At 42.0% G+C, this 15377-nt stretch overlaps 1 protein-coding gene across 1 annotated transcript in view; it reads left to right on the plus strand.

The window, feature by feature from the left end:
* The window catches only part of TMEM65 (transmembrane protein 65), a 31412-nt gene extending 29132 nt beyond the window's left edge, over positions 1–2280 (plus strand). Inside the window, exons 7-8 of the mRNA XM_057429712.1 lie at positions 99–204; positions 1750–2280. Coding sequence (XP_057285695.1) covers positions 99–204; positions 1750–1845 — 202 coding nt within the window. The 3' untranslated portion in view covers positions 1846–2280. The remainder of the gene's footprint in view (positions 1–98; positions 205–1749) is intronic.
* Positions 2281–15377: the final 13097 nt, after the last annotated feature.

Below are 15377 nucleotides of genomic sequence, written 5' to 3' on the forward strand. Positions count from 1 at the left end.
AAAAGCATTTTAAGTTCAGTGCTTCAGATACTTCAGAGTCCTCACTAGAAGTAATGTCAGATCTAAAATCGTTTGTTCTTGTTTTCTTGTTCTTCCAGTCTTGCAGGTTATGTAGAAGCTTTAGCTTCACGACTGGGTCTGTCAATCCCTGATCTGACACCCAAGCAAGCTGATATGTGGCAAACGCGTCTCAGTGCACACTTGGTGAGTATCCTGTAGTTAGGCACTGTTTGTGTGGAGCTTGTTTGGTTTAAACTAATATGTGATAGATCCTTTTTGTCACTTTTGCCATTAAATACTTAAGGATCACCAACATTTTACACCTTTCCTGGAAGGTTTAGTCGTGAGCCTGTGGCAGGGAGCATCATGAGACTGGATCATTTTGGGCTTGGGGTGATTTTCCATATGCAACAAGCCATGAGTGACTAATACCATGGGCAGTCTCTGCAGTGACTTCATGTATGCCATGGAGATACCTGGGCTGAGCTCTGTCTACTGTGATAAGACAGTTTATCTGAAAGTTATAACTCCTTAGTAGTTCACTCCCATACATTCTTTGTCAAGTGCTTGCTATTTATATACCTGTGCTAGTATGTGTTCATTTCTAATATTCTATAATTAGCTTGGATATGAAATTAGCTTTCCCCTGGGTAAATTTTCAGCATTTGAGTAATATTCAGTGTCTGGGTTTACACTTGTGGGACACTTAACTTGCAGATTCATTTGCAGGATTACTACTTAATTAATATTTAAATATTTGAAGTAATCCCACTTCAGAAATGAGAACATTTAGCATATTTTGATGAAAGAATCAGATTATAAGAAACTGAGTAAAGAAACATATTCCTTTCACTTTGCCAGAATGAACCTTCATGGGAGAAAATATCATTGCAGATTTAAAGGAAGAGAAATAACACTGGCTACTGAAAACTAAGGGGAAAAGTCTGCTTTTAGCAGTGATAGATCAAAGCATTGAGCAGGGAAGAATTGGCATGTCTGTGGGCTGCTCTCTAGTCTGCCCAACCTAAGAGTCATCTTGCTGAAAGCTGAATTGGGAAAAGCCTGTCACTGCACTGCAGCACATTCACAGCGCTTTTCTGTGAGGAGACTTCTGAGCATCTTTGCCTGAATGCGAGCAGTTTTTCTTTTATAACCATTGTCTCAAGTTTCTCAACGCTATCCACCTGCTGCTGGCGATGTGGTTTGGATGTTGTTTGTTTTACTTTCGTCTCCTTTTGAATTCTACCTCTGAGGCAATTGTGAAAAACTGTGAAATGTTTTACAATCTTTTTTATTTATTATTATTGTCTTCCCCTTGTGCCTTTGCAAGCCATCGTGTTCACAAGGAATTCCTCATTCCTGACTTTGCATTACCACATTCAAACAGATACATTTGTAATTGCACATGAAATATGCGTGTGGTTTTGTTGTTTGTTTCACCCCCCTTCTCTGTCTTCCTAGCCAGTCCTTTGAGTCTGTCTCCTCCCTTACCACCTATGCAGCTCTTCATGGGTCATTCCCCTCCTCTTTATTCAGAAATGTGCCTTTTATTACAGCACACGCTGTTTCTAACCTTGTCATATCTGTCTCTCTCTCATAGATTGTGTTTCTAGTCTGCATGCTAAGAAAAATATGGCTCCCAACTGAAAACTAGAGCAAAGGGTCTGTTTTCCTGGTTGTGTTGGTACTACACAGCAGAGGAGTAACAACTGATCAGTGAGAAACTTACTTTTTTCCCCCTTTCTCTAGGGTAAAGCTATTGGAGTAACCATTGGCTGCATTTTAGGAATGTTTCCGTTGTTGTTCTTTGGCGATGAGGAAGAAAAACTGGAAGAAAAAAAATAACCTTTTTACAAGACATATACAAATGTAAACTACTGTACCTCAATTACTCGATTACGCTGTCAATATTTAGGAATTAACAGACAGTAAAAAATGTATAGACTTGGGAACAAAACCTTCAGCATGTCGTTTTATGGAAACACTAATTTATTGTGGCTTTGTTGTGTTCAGTACTTCTTTTTATAAGATATCATCTAACTTTTTATTTAATTGTAAATTTTTGAAGTGTTTTCACTTATGGCAAAATGTTTACCATGTTCCCCTTTGACTTTATTCTTTCATGGGTTATGACTCTGATAATCCACCATGGGTGACAGTATAACTCTTGAGTTGCATATTGGTTGCTTAACAAATGCATGACAAAAATCTTACTGCTGTTCATCAGGTCCTTCAATGCAGATTATTAAGGAGGTCAGTGATGAGTAATTTGAAGTCCCTCACTTGTCTGGTTGCCCCCCTGACCAGCCATCAGTTTGCACTGCCTTTAGATTAGATATTTCAGTAATCTGTGACAGCCTAGTTTGCATTTTTCACAACACTGATTAAGTGTGTCTGAATCGACTTCTGAGATGATCATTTTAAGGATTTCACAAGGTAAGTGTTTCCAGTATAGGCTCTTTACCAAGTCCATTTTTTGGTGGTGGTTTAGCACCTTCTATATTTCCATATTTGCCTCTTTTTTTCCTTTGTAAACAGTATTTTGAGAATTGAGACATCTTAAATTTATCTTCCTGCCTTTTGAGCATGGTATTAAAGAATTCAGAGCAACTGTTTCAAAAATCCAAACAACTTTATTTTCACTGTTCAGCTTAAAACGAGGTGTGAATAGTTGGGTGGGTGGATGAGGCTGGGAAACGCTTCAGGGTATGAATGAGTGCTGGTATTGCAAGTCTGTAATGGGTGGTTCAGTTGAAACAATAGTGTACCATCAGTCTGGATTAGAGGACCTGATCTGCAGATTATGACTTTGTATTTAAGATTAAGCCTTTGCTACTTATTTTTTTCTGCTGTGGGACAATTAGTAAAAAAGACCCCAAACAACAAAAAAGGGAGACTTGAGGCCTTTTTCCTTTTTTTGCCTTTTATTTTTGCAGTCTTACTTGGTGTATTATACATCTGACAGTGCAGACACATGTAACTGTGTTTTTTTTTATGTGGTCATGAATAAATTGGTTATGACTATCAAATATCCATAATATTTCAGGATCTGACTTGCCAATAGCATAATGCTAAACTGATAACTGTTGATTAGGGGAGAGGGTTTCTTACCTGGTTGAATAAAATTTGGGGAAGACACTAAAAAGAGAGGCACAGCCGGGGCGCTCTGTTTTATTGCTGGAATTGTTGGCACTTCTGAAACCTGTAGAAAGAAACGTTGAAAGAATAAAAATGATGTCCCCTGTTGACTTTAATTTGCTGTAGGAAAAGTCTTGTTGTAATGTGTTATGTTTCACAGAGCTCATTGCTTTTCTCTTGGTCATAAATCTGACTTCTCTGTTCTCATTTCTAGAAGCCCTTTAAACAGCAGTACTGAAACTTTGGCATCAACCTTTAATGAGGGTGACAGTGTCATATCTGTTCTTTGAAAAGCAGACTTTGAAAACTTGCAGTGAGTAGTCCTTGTAGCATGTACAGTACTTTGTACATTAAACCATGAGAATCTGGACCAAACTGTCAATCTGAAAGAGAGTTTAGCCAGGCACGGAACACAAATGCAGAGGAGTTTTGGCTCTCATTTTCCAAGTTGGAAGCTTTATTGAAAAAAACCCAAATAAACAACAAAAGAAGCCACCAATCACAAACACCACAAAAAACATCCTCCTTAGAAAATTATGTGCTCTTCCCCCACAGATTGCTGCTGGTTTACAGTACTTCAGTCATCAGTGTTTTAGTCATCCAAACAGTTGTCTTGGTTTTACCTTTTCTTCCTCTGCATGTACTTTTGTTTCTGGTATGTTTCTATACAAAGCTATAGTTCCCACATGTTCTTTTTTAACTGAAGTACACATCAGAACAATTTTGCTTGTAGCTGTTTGTACAGGAATACCAACACTCTTTCCCATTATGATACTGGCATCTTCATTGGAATCTTCAGCAGTGGCCAGACCTCTGTTCTTTGTCATCGTACCACCTGGAACACTGTTTTCATCACTTTTTTAGAGCTCATGAGAGCAATGGGAAGGCTGTGTCAGCTGTCATAGTAGTTTTCATTTTATAATGGCAATAGGAAAGACCGTGTATTATTGTTAAGTAGCTTGTGCATGTAAATCGAGTATGTTTTGTTGCTGTATGTCAAACTATTGTACTGCAACCAATACTTTTATTGGGAATTAATGAACTAAAATATCTTCAAAGAAATTAATCATGTGTCGTCTTGTTAAACTATGGAGCTGGCCACAAAAATGTGGAGGGCAAGTGACACATGGTAAGAAATCTTGAGTGTTTCAGGCTGTTGTCTGATACCGTCAATCAAGAAGGTGATTTCTGGGGTTTCAGTATTTGACAAATGTGAAGAAATAACTCATGATTTGAGAGGAACAGTGGCTCTGCTGGAGGCTGAGAGAAAGTGCTTGTTGGGGCCAAGCTGCCACCCTGAGTACAGTAGGGGTAGCTTGCTTTGCCTACAGGGTCTACTGTTGTGTGGAGGTGGTGCTGCTTCATGTGGAAGATCTGTGCCAGATCTATATCCTGTCTCCTCACAGGGAGGGTGGGTTTTTCTGGGGTGCATGGATAAAAGTAATCCCTGATGGCTCTGATCATGACTTTTAAAACACTTAAGACTGAAGACAGAGCACTAACAAAATACTCTTCTTCATTTCCTGTTGTCTTCTCTCTTCTCAATTAAAGGAAAACCAAACACTGCAGGCTTGTTCAGACACTTCAGTATTGCTCCATCTTTTTATTCTGTCGATTGGTCCTGTGTTAATAGGAACTTTTTAAGTTAAAGGGCTGGTAGACCTGAAATGGTGTTTATTTTAAAATGCTGTCTTTTATTGTAACCTAAAATATAATGTATTTTTGATCGTATGTTATCTCTAGAGACAAAGAACATGCATCTGATAATATGGTTAACTAGATCTTCTTGTCAGTATTTTCTCATGCATGTACTTTTACATAAATTATTTGAATTCAGACAACATCTTTTGTATTGTCTTTAATTAAATTGTCAAACTTTCTGTAAACTTTTGTACTACAGCAAAGGTGTTCTGTGTTTCTTTATTAGACCAGATGCTGGAGGGGAGATGTTAATAATATCCTGTGGGTATTCAGCCTCAGCTATACAAACCAGGAACAGATGATTTGAGTTACAAGCAGGTGGTCCTTTGTTACTGTCATAGGAGATACCACCATGGTGGAGTGGTACTTTTGTCTCTTCATGCTTGGAAGAGCGTGATTTAAACAATTAAAATGTTTGCATGGTAAATCAGTGTTTGTGATTAATATGAGCCAGAAGCCCACTTGGGGTTTATATGGAAACTAAACCTTCATGAATTTTCCCAGACTTTGGAGCTCTTCACTTTGTTTCACTCCTTGGTCACTTCCCTTCTGCGCATGTCTGTGCATAAAGAAGTGCTGTGAGTGGAATATCTACTGAAAGGATGGTCTCATCTCATTTTGACAACCTGCATAGCTGCATTGTGTAAATCTCTACATTAATGTTGTACAGAGTCTGTCACACTTCTGTCCAACATGTTTCCCTCTTCTCTGATGTTTTACATGGTCTAGTGACAAGCTGACAGAGCAGTGATATATAAACTAAAGGTCTTAATAAAGCATCGAGGAATTGTCATCCTGCTCTGAGAGTCTTACGCCTCTGGAATTTTTTGACCTAAAATGCTAAGAAAATAGCTAGAGCTACCCCAGGTTGCAGTTAATACTCTCCTAACACAAAGTCAAGCTCCTGTTTTAAAGCCTTCATTTAAAGTTTGCTTTGGCTTTTACTCTTGTCTCAGTGTTCAGGACCATGGGCATGCAGACTGTTGCTTCAGAATAGTAGTATTTTGTGGGGCAAACTTACATCTTAAAAGCCAGCCAACGTAAGTGCAGAAGGATTTGACTTTGCTTTGGTTTGGAAGGCTACCTCCCCTAATCAGAACCCACCTGCTAGAGACCTGTGAGTTTCCCTGTCCCTGCTCCCCCAAGAGATTGTCATCACTAGGGTTTGAGCAGTGCATTCTTTGAGCCTCAGGTGTGGAAATCAGAATAGTGACCTTGTGTAGCAACAGGGAGTGTGGATTGCTGATCTCTCCTGTAAGGAAATGATGCCAAGATAAGGCCTCTTGTAGCAGAGTGTAGGCAACTGACAGGAAACCGTTTTGGTTTAGCAGTCTTTACTTCGGTAGTCCATGGCTATCTAAGCAACTGGCTTAAATAGTGCTGCTGCTGTGAATGCTACTCCACAGTGTCATGAGTTGCTCCTTTTTGTATGTGTGCAAAGACTAAGTTGTGAAATACCAAAATTAGTTGAGTCTTCAAACCTGATGCATTTTTGTGTCGCATCTGTGTTCTGTTCTTCTGTTTATCAATGTCTCATTTATATATCTGTAATTGTGAAAAGGGCCTTATGCTTTTGCCTAGAGCATTTAATTAAACTGTAATTGTGGATATTAGCCATCAGTAAATAGATTATTATGAACTGTACCGAATGGGACCATCCACTGGTTAGTAAACATCTATCCGAAGACTGAGATTTGTTGGATCTAGAGCTGCCATTCTTGTTGGGAACAGGTTGCCACCAAGGAGGGTGGTAGTGCAGTAACACAGAGTGCTTCCTTGTCTTTGTACAGCATTGCTGCTTGCATTTGTCTGAGTGATTTGCACCCTGGTGATGCTACCTATTCTAGCTGAAAATGGCTTATCTGTTGCTTCCAGCTAGGACCAAGGAGGAAAGGAATGAGAATGGGATTCTGGGGGATCATTTTCCCCACATGGGGATGCACATAGGATCTATTAAAAGAGAAAAAAACTACAATGATTTGCATTCATGCTACTTTCCTGCTGTTCTCTGTGCCTCAGAGTGCTCTTAATGTGCTGGGAGATAGGAAGAAAGAACTGATGAGGCTTCCCTCCCTCTGAGTGGTTTTTCTGCATATCTCAGCTATTAAGCTGCCAGTAATCCCTGCATAGAAGTACTTGTCAAAGGAAAGATGATACTTAAATACCCCCTTTTGAACACAGGAATCCTTGAATGGGAAGAGGAGAATGATTACAGGTGATCTACCTTTGCAGTACAGCTGCCTGATTACCAAAGACCACATCAAAACCGAGTTAGATCTTAAAAGAAAAGCAGCCATTTTTGGTGAAGTTTGAAATGCACATCTGCAAGCGACTCTTTCTTACATGGTTTCCCCTGATTAGTTACTTGCCCCATTTTGTGTAGGAGCACTGAAAGATGTTACTGTCCTTCTACCTGCTTTCCTGTATGAGAACACCATGGCAGGACTGGGAGAGAGGCTGTGACTAGAGCCATTGCTGGTAAGCAAGCATCACAAGAAGAGGTCATGCTGTGAGAGGCAGTATGATCTTCATTTATAGTCCTTAGTTGCCTTGTGAAGGCAGGGGGATGGTTCCTCTGGGAAAAGAAATTATTTTATTGGATTTTGTTAATTTATATTGAACTGCTGAGGAACAGGGTCATCCTTCATGGCGATGCTAAAAAAAGAGGCAGCTCCTTCTGACCTGGATTGGAAACCTTAACATCTCTTAGGGCAGTCATCTCTTTAACTCTGCAGTAGATGAATGACCTGGCTGAATGTTTCAGCTGGGTATGAAGTCCTGGGAAAGCCCAGTTGCATGCCCTGTTTCTATGGATTACCCAGGTGATGTGAATGGTTCAGGTATTGGTGAGCTCAGTCACTTACCAATACCCTGCAGGCTTCAAGGCTCAGTTTTCCTACACATTTGAGGGATTCCTGAAATGGCATTTCTCTGCCTTTCCATATCATATATGGAAAGGCTACATTTCCCTATCGCATTTCCCTATTTCCATATTGTAACTTCACCTGGGTTTTACATACCCACTGACCCCTTTATATATGGTAGAAACCACTATGGAGTATGTTTTGCTAATGAAGGTGTCCAGGGTGAGATTGGTCATGCTCTGCAGGCAGGAGGTTATACAGCCTCTGCACTGAGAATACAATGTTGACAGTAATTCTTACTTCTAATATTCTCTAAGCTGTGCTGAGTGTTTGGAGTGTACTGGAGTTCCAGTGCCGAGTTTGCCCAGGTTTTGATCAACGTGGCCTATGCCACATTGCTTTTGGTAAGTGAAATTATTAATAGTGCAAGTTAGCTTGTCCGTGGAATGGAAGAGTTTATTTCAACTGTTTGCTGTTGTAAAGCAAACCTACTTTAATTGCAAGTGGAGCAGCTTGGTAGTGAAAAGGTGACAGGGAAACAAGTGACTTAAGTAGAAGGTTGCCAGCAGCGAAGAGCGCCTGCTTTCTGGATGATTGTTCTCTGTGATGCTCCATGTGGGTAGCAAACTGTGACTTGTTTTCTGCTGCTGTGACAAACAGTGCAGGTGTCACGTGTGGCACAGCAGCTGCACATTGTAAATCACTTTACTAGAAAAATGAATCTGTTAAACAGGTTGGCCAACAAAAGGAAATTGGACAGCATATATGTAACTAATGTGCTGCTAAAGTGCTGTCAGCTTGATGCTGCTGAAGGTTGATACAGCACAAGGTGGGCTGGTGGTGTGATGTAACAAGTCTGGAGAGAGACTTTCCAGAAGGGCATGTAGTGACAGGATGAGGGGAATGGCTTTAAACTGGAAGAGGGTAGATCTAGGGTAGACATTAGGAAGAAATTCTTTATTGTGAAGGTGCTGAGGCACTGGCACAGGTTGCCCAAAGAAGCTGTGGCTGCCGCATCCCTGGCAGTGTTCAAAGCCAGGTTGGATGGGGCTTGGAGCAACCTGGTCTAGCGGGAGGTGTCTATGCCTGTGGAACCAGGCATGATCTTTAGGGTCCCTTCCAACCCAAACCATTCTGTGATTCTGTGAATAATCATTAAGAGAATTGTGGCCTGCAGCTGCTCCTTCTCAGTGCTGGGTTGATTTGTGCCTCCCTGAGCCACATGGGGTTCTGGTGCCAGTGTGGGGGGCACATAATGAAACACTGAACGGTATAATTGCAAAAGAAGAGAACACAGAAGGGAAATAGACCCTCCCTTTAAAGAAATACCAACAAATTGCAAGTTTCATTAAAACATCTGACAAACTACCATAGCCGTGTTTCAGTCTAAACCAGCATCTTTCATTCTGGCAATTCTGCTGATGGTTGTAAAGCTGGAAGGTGTCTGAATTCCAGCTGAGAAAAAACCCTTTGGTGCAGGTCCTCTGTTGACTTGGTTCTGATTTAAACTGAGTCATAGGGAACAGAAATGATGGGTTTTGCATGGTTTATTTCTTAAACCTTTTATTTTTCAATTTAGTAAATCAGGGTGCTCCCCATATGTGTAGTCAGCCTGTAAAAGAGCAAGAGTTGCTTTATTTAGGTTTATGCTTGTAAATTATTATTGAGAACAATAGTGTGGGTTTTTTCCTCTATGACAATAAAATAGTGCATTTTAAAACTGTTATCATATGGTTCTTAGCTGGATAAAAACTGTTAAGATAGGATCACATGTAAACATATCTCTCACTCATAATCTAAAATGGCAGAAGTTATTAGGATGTACTTTCTTCTGTAATGGTAGTCTGTGTTTCACTTTAGTTGGGTGATGGCAATTATTAGTGCACTTCATGTATTTATGATTTATTTCCTTTAAAAGACCTTTCCAGATGTGATGGAAGATGCAGTGGTAGCTACTTGTTCACTCTGTGGTTACCACACTGATTGCATAAATTCTGTTTGTTTCTTGCTCTCCAAACTAAATAGGCAGCCTTCTGTTGCTTTCAATTCCAGCACTGATCTTGCATGCCTCCTGGTGAAGTGGCCATGAATGTTGTGGAAGAGACTTTTTCAGCATAATTCCTCCACCAAAATAATCTGTCTTGAGTCATCAATTCATGCAAATCAAGTTTCTGATGAAGCCCTTTAAATAAAAATCTCTGCGATGTGCTGTGACTCACACACACACTTGTGATCTGGTCTAGTAGAGTCACGAATCTCTGTTTCAGTTCCTGTAGTGCTTTTAGGAAGGATTTAGGAACTCATCTGACCTGTCTCTGTGAGTGGGTGGATGGGGACTTGGATGCCCACATGCAGTCTGTAACCCTGCCCATTGCAGCGTGGGAGAGACAGTGTCCACATTGCACTGGTGCCACCACGTGCCCTGGGTTTTGCTACACTGACAGCACTGATGATCCTGATTGTGTAGCCAACAGCAATTCCTGTGTTGAGCCAGAGACCCTCGTGGAGCAGCACCCATGCTTTCTGCTTGTAAAAGCAGAGACCAGAGAGCAAGTGCAGGGACTCAGAGCCTGGAAAGCTCATGCTGTTGGGGAACAGCTGTTTAAGGGAGCAGTCTCCTGCAGGACAAGTGGCAGAATGATGAACCAGAGTTTGTGTTCTGTGATCTTGCCTGCATCTGGAGCTGTCTTTGACTCAGTATGCACTGTGGGTTTTGTGTATTTTATCTCACAACCTCATCTAATCTTATTCTGGGTAAAGTTTACCATTAACATCCTTTTGGTGTGTTGGTGGTGGGGTGACTGCTCTTACTTCCTCTGGGTTGTAGGAGAATGTAGAAGGAACAGTGGTGGCACAGAGGGTTAGAACGAAAGGCAGGGGAGTTTCTGCATTTCTCAACATGTTCTTTTCTTTGCATGGGTGCTGTGGGGATGTGTAAACATTAGAAAAAGGTAAAAACCACCCATAGCTGTTGACGCTGCTGCCCTTGAACCACCATTTTGGCTACACTTGGCAGTATCATGTTTGAGATGTTGCAGGCATGGTCTTTTGCAAACTCTGCTCTACAGCTTTGATATATTTTGCTTACAATAGTGGGGTTTTTTTTCTTCTCCTTTTTTAACTGTTCTCCCGTTTGCTGTTTTGAGTTAGTTATCCCGCAGTGTGTCATGCTAAGTGATTCCTCCCCGTGGTTGGTGTGTATGCACACTGAAAATTATTCATATCTTGAAAAGATATCCCTTCTGTTAACCACTGTTAGTACAGTTGAAAAATACTGTTCTTTTCTGTATATCCAATTAATCCCATGTAGCACTATCCTTTCTGCAAGCCAATAAGCTTTATTTCCCTGTGCTTATAAACAGGATGGATGCCATCCACAGGGACCTTGACATGCTTGTGAGGTGGCCAGTGCCAACCTCAAGAAGTTCAAACCAAGTGCAAGGTCCTACACCTGGGTCGGAGCAATCCCAGGCACAGCTACAGGTTGGGCAGAGAAGAGATTCAGAGCAGCCCTGCGGAGAAGGGCTTGGGGGTGTTGGTCGATGAGAAAATAAACGTGAGCCAGCTTCAGTGTATGCTCGCAGTTCAGAAACCAACTGTGTACCAAAGAGAGACTCTTCATTAGGGACTGTAGTGACAGGACAAGGGGTAATAGGTTCAAACTTAAACAGGGGAAGTTTAGGTTGGATATAAGGAAGAAATCCTTTACTGTTAGGGTGGTGAGGCACTGGAATGGGTTGCCCAAGGAAGTTGTGAATGCTCCATCGCTGGCAGTGTTCAAGGTGAGGTTGGACAGAGCCTTGAGTGACATGGTTTAGTGTGAGGTGTCCCTGCGCATTGCAGGGGGTTGGAACTGGATGATCTTAAGGTCTTTTCCAACCCTAACTATTCTATGATTCTGTAATATTTTTGCTGGCTTTCTCCACAATGTTTGTGTCACTCTTTCCTTTCTGTCATTTTTTCTTCTCTGGTCATTGTCAATAACTATTAGATGTTCAGGCCACGAGCAAACTCTGGTTTTGCTGATCTTTAAAACATAGAATCAGTTCATAGAAACTGGCAGTTTTGTCAATAACATTGCCGGAGCAACCTGCGGCACATCAGCTTGTCATTCTCTTTGGAGGATAGAATTTGTCTCACTTTAACTGTGGCTGTCTAGAAGTTACATACCTCTGAGCAACGAGTCAGGCCGCCATCTGCAGAGGATGCCTGTAGCTGTCAGCTCCCAAAGAGGAAGCTTAGCTGACTTGACTGTCAGTTATGCCCCAGCCTTTAGACTTGTGGAGGGAGGTGAGGTAAATCCAGTGCTGGCGCTCATGGCTTTTGAACTGTGTGCAGCTTTCAGGCTCCTCAGGGCTGGGTCCTGTGCTCATGGCACATGCACTGTGCTGTGGGGCTGGGTTTGGGGGCTTGCTGCCCAGCCATCTGAATGCTGGGCCAAGATAAGCAAGCAATGGCTGTTGTACATCTGAGTTGCTGCAGGACCAGCCCAGTGAAATCAATCTGCTTTTGCAGATGCATCGAATAACTCTTTAGGGCTGATCCATATTCATTTCCCTGACTCCTGTGACTCTTGGCTGTATGATGATTTTGATGCATGGCTTGTAGGGCCTACAAGATGAGTGATTTTTGCAATCAGAGATGAATAATAGTGGTGGATGAAACAATTTATTTTAACACAACCGTGCTCCAAACTTGGAGCAAACTCAAAGCTGTAATAAAGTCTTTCACCTTCAGGGCTAGACACTACTAGATTGAAAATAAAGGCATTATTGCTGGTTCTGGTGCGGGATTGGCAGGCTGACATTTCTGTTGGCAAGCAATGAAAAGCTGCTGTCCTTCACTGGAAAAAGAAGGAGGCTGTTCATAGCCTGAAAGAAATATAGTGCCTCATCCATACTGGAGACTTTCCTCGAGGTCTTAAATCAAGTGACTTTTGGAAAAGCAGCTGGGATTCTTTGCTAAGCTGCTTTTGCAGTCTCTAGATCTCTGTACAGCTTAAGAAACTGGGCCGGAACAGATACTGGTGATAGTATATTGGGTCTTCTGGGCAGTTTGAAGCTTCTTTGGCAGGGCTGTGTCCAGAAAAGACTAGTAAATGGAAAATGTGCTAAGGCTTCTGTGAAATTCATTGTGCAGATGACGGTACCTCAGTCCGGTGGCTGCTGGTCTGGTTCTCCACCATACGAGATGCACAGATTTATTAGCAACAGGCAGTATCTGTACAGGATGAGTGATGAGGAAGTAGAAAGCCCCTTTTCCTGGAGCGTAAGCCCTGGTTAGACTTGAGACAAAGATGCAGCTGCCACAAGATGAGCACCCGTTGTGTGCACAAGATGTGTCTGCATGGGGTAAACTTGTGCTGTGCTGGGGCCACACCAATTTATTTCTTGAGACTAGCCCTTTAGCTTAAGGTTGATAGGTCCTATGAGATCTGTATATAGGTAAAGAGCATCTAACCATAGATACAGGTCATTCCTGTCCTCTGCAGTGCTGTAGGCATGTCATTTGTCAATTCACTTGGGCTTTTACTATCAAAATACATATGTAAGTACTATAAGCCCAGTCTGATGAAGCTGGAACCACTGAGGTGTGGGAGGATACTGTTCGGTGTCTCCTTGTAGAAATATTTTGGATAGAGGGTTCATAGTACATGAGGTCCAGCACCAACACTCGGTAAGGTGTGAATGTTCCTTTAACCTAGATGAGAACTTTTTGTGGACACAGGGTCATTTTGACCAAAGTATGATACCTTTCTCCTTATGATGTGGAAAGGCTTTTCTGTCACAAACATGACAGATTCTGGCGTGACATTGAGACCATGGAAAGCTTCCACCCCTCTTGTCTCTGTGTGTACACTCAGTTGTCCTCTCATAGCTGCAGACCCCCTTGCTGACTGATGTGTAGTCTCTAGTCATGTGGGTGAAGAAAACTCATTCACTGAGGGAGCTGCTGGCAGGCAAGTGTCACTGATGGCAAAGGGTTGGCACCAAGTCTGGCACCAGGAAAGTTTGGGTTCACCGCAGCAATGGGGAGCTGTGATGCTTTTAAAAACCAATTTGGCCCTGGATGCAGAAGTAGGTGTCCTCACAGCACAGTCCGACTGCCCACACTGAACACTCAGTGCCTCAGGAGGGAGGCCTAGAACATCATCAGAAACCTACATCTGGTAAAAAGAGAAAGGGAAGTGGAGCCAGCAGGGAAGGGGAAGCAGGCTGAAAAGAAGCACTGGAAGTCATGGTGGTTGAAACAGGATGTAGGCTTCTTTGAACAGGGATGTTATGTGTATGTGAGGGACACCTGCTGCTGTGGAGCTGTACTTAGAGTGCAGGGGATGGATGGGCCAAACAGTGTGAGAGAAAACAGTATTTGGGTGTTAAAAACTGGATTGTTGCGGGGGGGGAGTGATGAGACAGCAGGATAGAGGGGAGGGAAATGAAGGAGGACTGAGAGTTAATGCCTAAGAAAATGATAGAAATAAGTAAGATGTTTTAAAATCTTACCAAATGAACCAACTGTGTTAAAACCTTGTGGAGGTGTGTGGTCCTTTATGGATGTCACGGCAGGCAGCAGGAGTACAGGGACGTACCTTGCCAGTATTCTGAGTTCTGATGGTGGGAGTTGCTGTGAAAATCCGAGGTGCTTTGGTCTGAGCGGCTGTATTCTGTTGCTGTAATGAATGCACTTGAAAGATTTGGATTCTGCATGGCTTGCCTTACAGTCCTGGGGGTTTTGTGCAAATGTTGCACGATTTCTGGGGCAGAAAGTTGCATTTTTTTTTTTTGTATTTCAAAATGGAAATTGGATAAACTGGGGGGGGGGGAGAAGTCTGTATAGCTCAATAGCAGATGTCAAAACATTTCCCTTTCAGCTGGCTTCAAACAAAGCCAATCTTCATTAATACGCGTATTTCAGAATACATACTTAATCTTCATCATTAATCTTAACATAGATGATGGATTTAAGTCCAAAGGCAGCAAGGTTAATCAGCATATGGATAGCTGTGGTATAGTCCTTTCAGCAAAGAGCACATTAATCTTGATGGTATCTCTGCTGGAGCTCCAGCAAGTGTACTTTTCCATGGGAGGAGAGGGAAGGAATAGCTACTTGCCTGACTTCATAGTGCATTCCTCACTCTGATGTTATGTTAGTTCTTACTAAGCAATGTGTGAATGTGTGTTGGTTTCGATGAGCATACAAACTGAATCACAGCTAAAGGATCTTATTAATTTGAATTTAAAATAGCACTTATGTTGTGGTGCATGTGTGTCATTTCTCAATAGTTCTAAGTGAATGTGGATAGCCTCCACAGAGGTGATGGGCTCAGTGGACAACTGGAGAGTGATGGATGTTGTTTATCTTGCCCTTAGCATGAGATACTGAAAACCTGACTGGATGCAGCCGTGAGCAACATGCTGTAGGTGACCTGCTTTGAGCAGGGGTTGAGCTGGGCCATCAGGTCCCTTCTCACCTCAACCATGATGCGGCTCTGTGGGTAGGATATATTTTTGTTATCCTGTAGTAAATCATTCGCTGGAATGAAATTGGAATTATTGTTCAGAGTGTTTCAGTGGAAAATAAGAGAACAAGCAGGAAGTAGTTAAGAGTTCATTGGTAGGTAGAACTTGGAAACGTCACTACGGTTGTCAGTTTCATCTCTTACGGGATTCCCAG

This window comes from Pezoporus wallicus, unplaced genomic scaffold (assembly GCF_028554395.1).
Source record: "Pezoporus wallicus isolate ANWC-B61680 ecotype Strahan unplaced genomic scaffold, APGP_CSIRO_Pwel_v1 contig_7545, whole genome shotgun sequence".
NCBI lineage: Eukaryota > Metazoa > Chordata > Aves > Psittaciformes > Psittacidae > Pezoporus > Pezoporus wallicus.